Genomic DNA, 13,048 nt, shown 5'->3' on the forward strand with positions numbered 1-13,048 from the left:
TGTGTGGGTAGATAGTGAAGGCCCTAATTTGGACACAGGTGGACTCCATGTATCCTAAAGCAGCACTGAAGAATCTGGTTATATGTAATGATTTTTTAAAAGGCTAACCTTACTCTGGGAAAAAAAAAATATATCTAGTATTGGCCGAATGAAGAAATGGAGCTTCATGATTAAGAGGACATTTAGAACCCAAGTACAGTAAACTTGTTGTCTTATAGCTATAACAGGAATGCGTGGCTTTGAAAATCAGTATGCAAGTATATATTTAGCGTCTGGTAGCTGAATAGCAGTCTCTTGTGACTGAGGATGATTTCCCATGGTTCTTTTTTGTGTTCTGAAATGACTAATGGAGCCATCTGGGATCAGCAGATTTTACTTCCCTGAAGGCTGGAAAAGTCTTATTTGACTTTATAATTCCCCACAATGTCAGACGCAGTGCCTGACATTCAAGTATTTATTAAAATAAATGAGTGAATATGTGGAAGGTCGGTATTCTGATTTAGCTGTTTTTGTCATTCCCTTTGTATATAGTAGTTTGTTGTAACCTTTTCTTATACTCTTTTTGTGAACCTCCTCAATAAATATTTGACATAGACATTATATCATTTTCTAGATAGGGAGATTGAGGCTTTAGAGAAGTTAGGTAACTTGTCCACTATCTCACAGCTAATAAGTGGTAAAGCCAAAATTCAAATCAATTCCATTGGACTCCGAAGACCAGATGCTTTCTAGTATACTATAGTTAGAAATAACATAAGACGCATAGGAGTGGCCTTCTGTTTCCTGAGTGTCTCTTTTTCTCTCTTCTTCCCTCCTTAAAAAAAAAGATAAAACTGTAGTCCTGTCCACTCATGCTTTTTCTCTTATGACACAAGAACCCTTACGACCTGAGATAGCAGCACTGTTTTCCAAAGCCTCTGGTGCCACTGACCAGTATTCCTCCTGCCCGCTCTGTATCTAGGAAGACAGTGGTCAGTGGAGCACTGCTCCTAGAGTATTCTTTATCTGAGTAGTTAGTTTACTATCATTTCATGATATTTGTATGTCTCACATTTTTAGATTGTTCTCAAATACCTCTGAAGCACTTTTTTAAAAAAAGTGATAAAATATATATAACATAAAATTTACTATTTTAACCATTTTTAAGGGTACAGTTCAGTGGCATTAAATACATTCACATTGTCATGCAGCTGTCACCACCATCCATCTCTAAAATTTTTTCATCTTTCCACCCGGTTCCCTCAGGTTGTTGGCGAATTTATCTCCTTGAAGCTATAGATTGAGGTCCCCATTTTCTTGTTGGCTGTTTGGTCAGGGACCATTTTCAGCTCCTAGAGGCTGTCTGTAGTTCCTTGCCCTACAGCCCTCTCTTGTAGGCCCTCTCATAACATGGCAGCTTAGTTCTTCAATGCCTACAGAGGTGAGTTTCTGACTCTGAAGAAGGGCCTGGCCCCTTTTTAAAAGTCTTCTACCTGCTTAAGTCAGGCCCACCAAAGATAGTCACCATTCTGAATGACCCCAGTCAACTGATTTGGTACCTTAAATACATCTGCAAAAATCCTTTCACTTTTGTCATGACATAATCTCATCATGGGGTGACATCTTGCCATACTTTGTTGGTTAGAAGCAAGTCCAACAGGTCCCACTGACACTCAAGGGAGGGGATTATACAGGATGTGAATATGGCTAGGGAGGATGGGAAGAACATAATAGAGCCTGCCTGCTATAGCTTACTTTTTTATCTGTTTCACAGGGCTTTTTATCAGCAATTGGACATCCTTTTCCCAAAATGATTTTTAATCATGGAAGGAAAAAGAGGACTTGGGACTATCTTGAATTTGAGGAAGAAGAAGACAAACAGTTAGCAGACTCTATGGCTTCTCTGGCCTATCTGGTATTTGTACAGGGCATCAGTATTGATCAGCTTCCAATGGTCTTAAGGTAGGAGTTAATGTTTGGTTTCTTCATATAATTCTAAAAGGAGTATCAAACTCAATCTAATTTCCAGTATATGTTTATTAATGTACTAATACATTTTAAATGAAGTATAAACAAAAGCTATTTTTATTAATATTACTGCCTATCATCTATTAAAGCCAGTAGTACTCAAAGAGTGAAAAGGTGTTGGGGGGGAGGGTAGGGTTGAAACAGACATAATCATGGGGACAAGACTCAGAAAGTGTGAAGCCAAACCGTTGGGCTTGGTTTTGAAGCTGTTGGGATCATCCTGGTCTATAAGGGAGGGAACTGGTCAGTTACCCATGGGGTGGTCTAAATTGCCATCTTCTTTTAACTGTATTACTCATGTAATCCTGAGTATTTATATATCCAACCTCAGTCCCTTTTAATCCAGCTCTTTCAAAACACTAAGAGTAGTCCCTAATGAAAACCCTTCAGTGGCTATTTATTGCTTTAAAGTCTAAAAATCTTCACATGAGACAAGCTTATGCATAATCTGGTCCCTGCTTGATTGTCCTGGTTCACCTTCTACACCTTTTGTCTTGTTTACTATGCTCCAGTAACAGACCTTTTTTTGGTTTCTTATTCAAATGTGTCATGAACCTTTCTGCTATAGGGCCTTTGTATATGCTTAGACCATCTCTATTAAATATCACCTTATGAGGAAAGTCTTCTCTCATCACCCAACTGTTGTAATTATCTTAACCTTGTCCTCCTTTTCCTATAAAGTTTATCAAAATTATTTTTTAAATAAATATATAATTTTATAATGTAATACCTTTTGGACTTTAATATCCATGATAATAAGGATTACGTGCTTGCTTGTCTTGCAGGCCATAGGTGTATCTCTTTGTGTGCATTTATATATTTATGTATGAATATACCTGGGGATATATTTCTATGTAAATACTGCAATAATGGTTACGACTTTCATGTTCACCATGTATTAAACAATATGCAGACAGCTTTGTATGCATTATCTAATCTTTACAATACTATGAAATAGAGCATTCTCATTTTACAGATGAAAATAACAGGCTTAGACAAGTTAGGATACCAGTCAATACCATACAACTTAACTAGTGGGATAGGTAGATTCAAACCGTTCTGAGTAGGTGGTGGTGGTATAGTGGTTAGCACAGCTGCCTTCCAGACAGTTCCATCTGACCCTAGAGCCTGTACTCTTCATCATACTACCACCAGAACGGCTTAGGTACGTATGTTGGTTTGCTAAGGCTGCCATAATAAAATGCCACAAACTGGATAGTTTTAAAATAACAGAAATTTTTTGTCTCATAGTTCTGGAGGATAGAAGTCCAAGGTCAGGGTGTGGGCAGGATTGGTTCCTTCGGAGGGCTCTGAGGGAGAATCTGTTTCATGCCTCTCCCCTGTTTGCTGGTGGTTTGCTGGCAATCCTTGATGTTTCTTGGCTTGTAGATCTATCACTCCATTCTGCCTTCATGTTCATGTGGCATTCTCTCTGTGTATGTCTCTGTCAACATTTCCCTTTATTATAAGGACACCAGTTGTACCAGATTAGGGCTCACACTAATGACTTCACTTTATCTCCAGGGTGGGGAGGTTCTTGTTCATCCCAATTTAAAAAAAATAAATAAGGTGGCCCTATCTCCAAATAACGTCATATGCTGACGTTCTTTCTAGAGGTTAGGATTCCAATATTTCTTTTTAGAGGGGGGCACAATTCAACCCGTAACAGTGTTTATGTATATAAAATTTCTAAAAATGTACGTGTATGTGATGATATATACATACATATATATATATGTTGTCTATTTTAGCCCATCGTACCTTTTGCAATTTAATATGGGGCATATTGAAGTCTTTTTGCAAAGGTAAGATCATTTAGATGGCATCTCAGAATTAAATAGTGGTATTAAAGTAGTTCTTGTTAAGAGTGGGGGAGACTACCTTCTCTTTGCCAGACCCTAATTAATTGGTTATTTTATAAAACAGTGATGTAAACATGAGACAAAAATGAGTCAAAGAGGTTTTACAACAAAAAAATCTCTTTTAAATATTAAAATACTGTCTTCTAAGGTAATTTCCAGTCATATGCTTCTGAGGTTTCTTCTCTTATTTTAAAAGTTGGTAGATTAAAACACCGCTCTCCCACTGCAGCCTCCTTGATCTAAGAAGAGGTGGTCAGTAAAAGAAATTTATCCATGTTTTTGCTTCATGGACACAATCTGAACTGCATCGAAAGGAAGGAGGTGTCTTGACCCCACCTTTTTATAACTTAGATTATTAGATTATTGACAGTGATTATATCCAATAACTTTTCTTATTTGAGGCATTAAGAATACAAGTCTTTCTCTTTAAAAAAATTACAAAGTGACAAATATGTATAATTCTTCCAGATAGATATTTAAGAATTTTGCAAAACTCTATACACTTTGTGTTTTCTTGTAACATGTTTAAATTATCTCTTGCGATCAATCAGGACCTTTCAGTAGTATCCTATAGGAACATTAGTGACAGTTTATCAATCCCATCTCTTCCCAGGTGAAGGAAGATTTGTAACATGGCAAATGTCCAAAGCCTCGGCCTACAAGGCAGGAATTTCCAAGGGTCTCCTGGCACGAGTAGTTATTAACTCTGTAAATTTATTGTATTATGTATGTCTTAATGATTTTACATTCTTTTTAGTCTCTGTTATATTCATACAATGAGAATATGTATTGATTTGAATCTTAAGTTCTATATTCTTAAGATTTCCAAACTATTTAGTCATTAAACAAAAACAACAGTTTTAACTCCTTGCATGGTTAGAATACGAACTTAGGCTTTAGATAAAATTTTTTGCCACAGAGCTTAAATATTTACTTAACAAAGATTATACACCTTTAAAAAAATATTATCATAAATGGAAAGCATTTACTTCTTTATAAAAAGAATGGGAAAGAGTTTACAGATTAATCAACTGGAATACATAGTATATCATGTATAATTGGTTTCTTAGCACTTGCTGTTGAAGATCTGTTGATTTGTTACTATGAAAGAAGCCCTGAGAGGGCAGATTTTGGTCAGATTCAGATGTCAGTAACCAAGTCAAAAGACAGATCAAACATGGATTAAGAATTTTGACTAAGTTCTTCAACAGAATTTTTCCTTAATGATATTTTTAAAGTCTTTAAATTTCAATTTTTGCTTTATTTTTCCTAAAATGAAGAATCATTCTAAAGCAGTTTAGAAAACCATGTTGAGGGGTGCCTGGGTGGCTCAGTTGTTAAGTGTCTGCCTTCGGCTCAGGTCATGATCCCAGGGTCCTGGGATCGAGCCCTGCATCGGGCTCCCTGCTCTGCGGGAAGCCTGCTTCTCCCTCTCCCACTCCCCCTGCTTGTGTTCCTGCTCTCGCTCTCTCTCTCTCTGTCAAATAAATAAATAAAATCTTTAAAAAAAAAAGAAAAGAAAGCCATGTTGATAAATTTTAATATTCTCTTCCAGAACAGAAGAGTCTGTTTTCTCCAAAGGAGTGGTAAGATTCATTTGCGCCCATTGTAATTTACACACAGCCATTGTCAACAAATACAGCTGTTGATTTCGCTATATATGTATCTCTGCATATATTTTAATCTGTAGGATCTGTTGGAGAATGGTTTATTGAGAATAGAAGACAACGGTCTACTTCACCAGTACTTAGAAATCAAGAGCTTTCTTACTGTACCTCAGGTAAGTAAAATGTGTATTCTAATTTTGACATAGCCCCTTTCCTATTTTGAACTTAAGTAAAGGTCTTTTCAGACTCCTCTCCTACTTTCTTCTCCATATCCTCTGAAAACTAGTGCCATGTGTCCAGTAAAACTTGCTGTGATGGTGGAAGTGTTCTAGCTCTGATCAGTATGAAAGCCACTAGCCACACTGAGCACTTGAAATGTGGCTAAAGTTGATTAAAGAACTGAATTTTTAATTTAATTTAAATTAATTTAAACTTAAATAGCTATATGTGGCTAATGGCTATCATAATTGATAGCATAACACTTAGTGGAAAAACATAATTTTCTTCTTTGGCACTTTGTTTCTGTAGGGACCTTGGAAATGAAACTCCTTTACTCATAACTCAAGTCCTAAGGACTCCATCAAGGGGTGCATGGACTCATTACTAGAAAGACATTTTGTTTTTTCCTCCTGTGATTTATTTTACTTTGTACTATTTGTTAGTTATAATAGCCAGGTAGGTCTTAAGATGTTGATGTAGAAACATGTTTTTCCACTATTTAAATAGAAAAACATGGCTGTTGTTACTAAATTAACACTGATTGTTTTTTAATGAATGGATTATATTTTCACATGTCTAATTTCATTTTTTGCCACTCTAGACAAAATTGTAAATTACAATTGACTTCTAAATTTACGCTCTGTAACACCCCTCAGTTTTAATTACAAAATGGATTGAACTTAGTTTCCTTAGATGTAACAGTGGAATGAAACGCTCGGGGAGTGGCACCTGGGTGGCTCAATCAGTTAAGCATCTGCCTTTAGCTCAGGTCATGATCTCAGGCTCCTGGGATGGAGCCGTCGCGTCTTGTTCCCTGCTCAGTGGGGAGTCTGCTTGTCCCTCTCCTGCTGCCCCCCCCCGCCCACCCCAACCCCTGCTCATGTTCCTCTCTCTCTCTCAAATAAAATCTTTAAAAAAAAAAATAAAGAGGCTCAGGGAAAAATTTACTTAATTTTTATATCTCCTACCTTCTCTGAAATTTTAGTACCCACCATTGATAATATAGTTGTCTATTGTCAGTGTAATCTATTAATATCTGAATTTTTTTTTTTTTTAATTTCCAGGGCTTAGTCAAAGTAATGACACTTTGCCCCATTGAGACATTGGTATGTAAATGTTTGGGACTAAATAATAATGAATTACAGTGAGAAATTTTAATGAATAGTTTATAATTGATTCTTGAACAACACAGGGATTAGGGGTGCTAACCTCCAGCACAGTCGAAAAGCCATGTATAACTTTTGACTCCCTAAAGACTTAACCACTAATAGCCTCCTACTGACCAGAAACCTTACTGATAACAAGAGTTGATTAACATATAGTTTGTATGTTATATGTATTATATACTATATGCATGCAATAAAGTAAGCTAGAGAAAAGAAAATGTTAAGAAAATTATAAGAAAAAAATCGTAAGAAAAAAAACATTTACAGTATTATACTTTATCGAAAAAATCTGCTCATAAGTGGACCTGCACATTTGAGACTCCTCGTGTTCAAGAGTCAACTATAATCTCCACTTTATGTAACAATATTATTTGTTTTATTTTAGAGGAAAAAGAGTTTAGCTATGCTTCAACTGTATATTAACAAGTTGGATTCACAAGGCAAATATACGTTATTTAGGTAGGTATCAGGAATGGTTGTCAAGTGTGTAGTTGATTAAAAACCAAATTAATGCCATTTAATTATTCCAGGTTATAGTATTTAAGTATGTTTTACATGTAAGTCGACTCTACTTGGAAGCCTTATTATAATAAATTTTTTTATCCCTATAGGTAGAGAAGGGTTAGTCAAATATTATGGATACATATTATATGAATAATAGTATTTCAGTTCAACTAATTGAAATATTCTAAAATTAAAAGACTAGAGAGAGATTAAATAAGAGATTGATAAGGCTCCTGCTAGAACTTTACATGTCAATAATCTCCATTATTCACTGTTGAAATTAATTGCTCTGGAGTTATAACTTTGATATCAAAGGCTATTCACTGTAAGTTAATAGTAGAGATTATTAATAGTGCTGTTTAAGGGGAAAAAGATTCTAGCACCTTTCCAAGTTAAAGAGCAGCAGACTTTTGTATAAAGGGCCAAATAGCAAATACACATTTATGTATCACACGGTCTCTGTTGCATCTACTCAACTTTGTCTCTGTAGTGGGGGGTGGATGTGTTCCAATAAAAGAAAACAGGCACCAGGCTGAATTTGGCCTGCCGACCTAGTTTGTTGACATACCTGGTAGTAAATAAAAATGAGTTAAAAATAGATTTGGGCAATGTCAATGTGCCAAGAAGTCTTTTTTGAGGATTGGCCAATACTAGCACCCTTGATCCCATCTTCACTTCTATTGATAAGACTTAGACCAGGTTTATGAAATTTTAATTTGATGCTTAGGTCTTATACCAGCTTTCCTGTTCTTATCTACCTATATCCCTACCAAGAAATCCCCCTTTCTTCTTAAGCCATTCATACTGAGTTTCCTTTTTTTGTAGTTAAGTTAGTCTAACAAGACTAGTCTACTTTCACAGGGAGTAATTCTGGGAGTTTTTAGGCTATTATATACTAGTGCCCATTTTTGCCATGTCAAGTCATTGCAACTATATGCACAAAAGATTCACATTAGGTTTAATAGAAATTTCTTGTTGGAAAGATCCAGTTAAAATAGAATTTGCTGGGGGCGCCTGGGTGGCTCAGTCGTTAAGCGGCTGCCTTCGGCTCAGGTCATGATCCCAGGGTCCTAGGATCAAGCCCCGCATCGGGCTCCCTGCTCCGCGGGAAGCCTGCTTCTCCCTCTCTGACTCCCCCTGCTTGTGTTTCCTCTTGCGCTGTGTCTCTCTCTGTCAAATAAATAAAGTCTATAAAAAAAAAAAAAAAATAGAAATTGCCGGTTACAGCAAGAACCCACAAGTGACTTGGTAACTGGTTGACACATTGCTGTCTTCACTGATTGTTGTATTTCTAGAAATAACACATGGCCCATTTGAATTTGTAAAATTTTCATCATCATTTAAGTATAATGCAGTTGAGGATAAGTTCAAATGTATTGTAATTTTGCTTTTAAGGTGCTTATTGAATACAAGTAATCATTCAGGTGTGGAGGCTTTCATTATTCAGAATATCAAAAATCAAATTGATGTGTCATTAAAGGTAAGAGCATAGCTAAGGTGTTGATTATCTTTTTTATTTTGTAGGATATATTCATTCATTTGTGGAATACATTAATGTGGACTTTACCCTATGGACTTTTTCTATATCTTGTGTTAGGGCATATTTATTCACCATTTCTGTTTTTTAAAAACCTGAATTTTGAAATTTTGTTAACTATATATTTAAATAGTATTAATTCTTTGAGCTGAGAATATGACTTTGTTTTGCTCTATACTTCTGAAATATTAATGGAAACCTAAGGCTACTCTGTTTATGAATAGTCAGTAATTCTATATTGAAAACAGAAAGAATATATCAGTGTTTTCAACTGGCATTTTGTTCCCAGTGTCTACAAAGAGTGTGAAAGAATGGAAATGAAAGTTTAAAAAATATATTTTAAATGTGTAATGTTTGTTTATTTTTATAGTATGAAGGTATTAGAAAAACACATGAATTAATCAACTGTTATTTAAAACCTTTTCCAATTTTTATTTTGCTTTTCAGAGAACACATAACAACAAATGGTTTACAGGCCCACAGCTGATCTCACTTCTAGATTTGGTACTCTTTCTCCCAGAGGGTGCTGAAACAGATTTACTCCAAAACTCAGATAGGTAAGGTGACCATTACTAAGGTTCACATAGTAAATTCACAATAAAATGTGGAACCCCCTGCTTAGCAAACCTAAACAAATAAGATGTATTTTCCTGTTACGTTATGATCTATGGCTAATTCATAAAATTACATAAAGATTTTCATATTTAGGTAATTAGATACTGTGTAAAAACGAAATTAAAAATTCCTTTCCAAAATTATGATCAACAGGATGGTTTTATACCTATGATGTGCCCTGCGTTCCAATACACAACTCATAGGGATTTGCAACTATAGCATTGGTGACTAAAAACTAAGAATTTCATATATATAACTTATATAAAAGACGTGGTTTGGGTTTTATTGTTTTGTTTTCTAGGACAACATGTAATTTTACTTTCAGTCTGCTAGCATGGATGATGAGAAGTGGTTGTAAGCTTATAAAAGGAGTCTTAAAATTCAGGCAGTAAGAGATGTTATTCTCAAGTATTAAAGATAACAAGGCTCCCTCAGGGGAAAAGAATAGTAATTTTCACAATTGTATTTTGTGAACTTGGAGAACAAGAGTGATAATTACTACTCCAAAAGATGTGTTAAGGGGAATAATTTCTAATGGCAAACATAATTGTAAAAATATGCCCTAGGTTTTAACTTATTTTATTCATTGAAATTGCTGATTATATAAAACCGTACTGTAAGTAACAAATTATATATTTTTAATTAACAGGATAATGGCTTCATTAAATTTATTGAGATATTTGGTTATCAAAGATAATGAGAAAGACAATCAAGTAAGTGAGTTTTTTTTTTTTTAAAGAAACAGTATATTCAAAATGCACGAGCCAATATTATCTTACCCAACAACAAAGGCTAGGAGAAGTACCAGCAGTTATTCTAAAACCTGAAGTTATTCTAATTCCCAGGAGCCCTTACCACCCCACACCCAGCTTCCCTTTCCTTTTCCTATTGAACCTCTGCTATCTTGCTGCAAGCATTGCTTAGCCCTGTCAGGAAGATACGTTGCAGGTCCTGAGTTAACTAAATTTTTGGAGTGTGCATATGTTTGGGTGTCTTGTTCAGTTGCCTCCACCTATAGGTCATGATTTAAGTCTAAGCTGTCTAAAATAAAATCATGTGATAATTTGCTAGCCCCTCACCAGATATGACTAATTGAAACATTTTTTTTAGATTTTAGACTTTAGATTTTATCTAAAAAGATATTCAACCAAGTAAGCCACCCAGGCACCCCCTCCCAGTACCTATTTTTGACCTGTTAAGCATGCTGAGAGCTGAACTAGTCAGATGAAAAGCTGAGAAGCAATCAGAAAGGTATATAGGAAAATTAAGAACAGGATCATTCAAATAGAAAACAAAGTGATTCATAATTGAATAATAATCCATTTCTTTTCCTACTATTTTGGGTTGCTGTCAGCTGACTCATTCTTTTCAGAAGTCATTCCCCTTTTCACCCTATATCTCTTCACCCTATTATCTCTCTGCATAAGTTATAGGTATCTTCTCCCACACTTCAGCTTCACAAAACTTTTCTTGAACCTCCATCTCTCCTGGTAAAACCAACTTAGTTTTTATACCTAGTGTTCTGTTTGGTAGGTATCTTTCTTTCTTTCTTTATTTTGCTAGGTATCTTTAAATGTTAGTTGTTTTGAATTACAGTAATTTATTCTAATACACAGCCCATAATAATTTTTATCCCTTTCTGTCCTATCTACTCATATACTTTCCCATCTGCCTGCTTACCTATTTTTGTCCTAAATTGATATTGTAATATGTTGAATGAAAGCAGGGTCAAGGGAAACCATGGGAGATTATAAAGGCCAAAAGTATTAGGAATTTTTAAAAACTGAATTATATAATGTATGCAGATTTGCTTTTCATTTAGGAAAAAAGCTGTAAGTATCTGGCATATATATACACATACATATAATTCCATATAATCCATGTTTTGGGTTTTCATTTATTGAAACATATGCCTTGTGTATTATTTCCTTCTTTTATTTCTTCATTATCATGGTTGACTATCTTTTGCAAGGTCCCAGTCTGTTCTGGCAATAAATTTCAGTTTTTAGAACTGCGTAGTCTTCCTTTTTTGAGATAGGCTACAGTGCATTTTGAATTATATAGGTAAGCTTTAGAACTGAAAAAACTTTCGTTACTACATAAGTGATTCTACTTGGGAAAAATTAAAAGCAAACATTTGTGAAAACTTCACATTTTTATTTTTATCCTTATAACTATTTTTTTAATTCTTAAGTTACTTTTTCTAGACATTGAAGATAAATCTTAAAATGATTTTCTTTGTAGTATTTTTTAAGTATCTAGTAACCTTATTATAAGAGAAAATATTCTTACTTCCATAGCTCTTACACTCCTACATGCTTCTAAAATTATTACAGTTCATCATATGAAAGATTTGTGGAATTATGCTGAACAGAGTGCACAACAGATTTTCTGTAACCTAATTTTTCCACGATTTTATTGCCTTAAAATCTTTAAAAACAAAAACAAGGGGCGCCTGAGTGGATCAGTCAGTTAAGCATCTGCCTTCAGCTCAGGTCATGATCTCGAAGTCTTAGGACTAAACCCCACGTCCGGCTCCCTGCTCAGGGGGGCATCTGCTTCTCCCTTTGCCTGCTGCCCTCCCTCCCCTGCTTGTGCTCTCTCTCTCTCTCAAATAAATAAAATATTTAGTAGCCATATCTGAATATTTAAAATGTGAATCAAAAAAATTTAATTAAAAATTCAGTTTCTCATTGGCATTGGATGGGGCCATTTTAGATCATTGTATCTTAACATATAGTCCTAATCGAAATCACCTGGGTATTTGTTCCTTTATGCATATAAATGCAAATTCCTGGGTTTAGCCCTAAATCTACTCAGTCACCAAGTAAAGCACAGAAATCTACATTTTTAATTAGCACACTGAAGTTTGAGAACCTTTATATAATTATGAATTATGAATAAAATCAATTTTATGAGATGTTTGTATACATGATAAAAGATATTAACTATTTAAAACTGAATAATCAAAAGTTGATTACAAAATAGGTTTTCAAGTGGTCAACTTCTAGTTAAGGATAATTGGGTTCCTAAGTTTCCCTTTTTTTACCTAAGATATTTTCTTTGTAAAGAGTACCTGGGTGGCTCAGTCGTTAAGCATCTGCCTTCGGCTCAGGTCATGATCCCAGGGCCCTGGCATCGAGCCCCACATCGGGCTCCCCGCTCTGCGGGAAGCCTGCTTCTCCCTCTCCCACTCCCCCTGTTTGTGTTCCTTCTCTCGCTGTGTCTCTGTCAAATAAATAAAATCTTTAAAAAAAAAAAAAAGTACCTGGAAACTTAATTCTACTACTCAATTTTTTCTTTCCTCTTCTGTCTCCTCTCTCTCTCTCTCCAGTTCTCCTTCTTTCTCTCCTACCTCCAGCCCCTCCCCTCCCATTTCCCTTTCTTCCTAATAAAATTAAGACTTCAGGACTCTCCTTTAAGTACTATAGGAGGAAATGCTCTTGGAATAAAAACTTATAATGTGGATGACAGAATAAACCTAAGCTGTCTTAGGCAGGTAAAATCTCTGTCTACGTTGATCACCAGAAA

The 13,048-nt window shown here is 35.2% G+C and overlaps 1 protein-coding gene across 4 annotated transcripts in view; it reads left to right on the plus strand.

Moving 5' to 3' along the window:
• Window positions 1-13,048, plus strand: part of GLMN (glomulin, FKBP associated protein) — a 32,436-nt gene that overhangs the window by 17,237 nt on the left and 2,151 nt on the right. For 3 of the 4 annotated variants that reach the window (XM_032423743.1, XM_032423767.1, XM_032423751.1), the window contains exons 8-16: window positions 1,754-1,941; window positions 3,759-3,812; window positions 5,425-5,455; window positions 5,560-5,649; window positions 6,760-6,801; window positions 7,247-7,320; window positions 8,761-8,845; window positions 9,350-9,459; window positions 10,167-10,230. In XM_032423743.1, coding sequence (XP_032279634.1) covers window positions 1,754-1,941; window positions 3,759-3,812; window positions 5,425-5,455; window positions 5,560-5,649; window positions 6,760-6,801; window positions 7,247-7,320; window positions 8,761-8,845; window positions 9,350-9,459; window positions 10,167-10,230 — 738 coding nt within the window. The remainder of the gene's footprint in view (window positions 1-1,753; window positions 1,942-3,758; window positions 3,813-5,424; window positions 5,456-5,559; window positions 5,650-6,759; window positions 6,802-7,246; window positions 7,321-8,760; window positions 8,846-9,349; window positions 9,460-10,166; window positions 10,231-13,048) is intronic. The other variant, XM_032423758.1, reaches the window with a different exon arrangement.

Source organism: Phoca vitulina, unplaced genomic scaffold (genome assembly GCF_004348235.1).
Source record: "Phoca vitulina isolate PV1807 unplaced genomic scaffold, GSC_HSeal_1.0 scaffold2, whole genome shotgun sequence".
Lineage (NCBI taxonomy): Eukaryota > Metazoa > Chordata > Mammalia > Carnivora > Phocidae > Phoca > Phoca vitulina.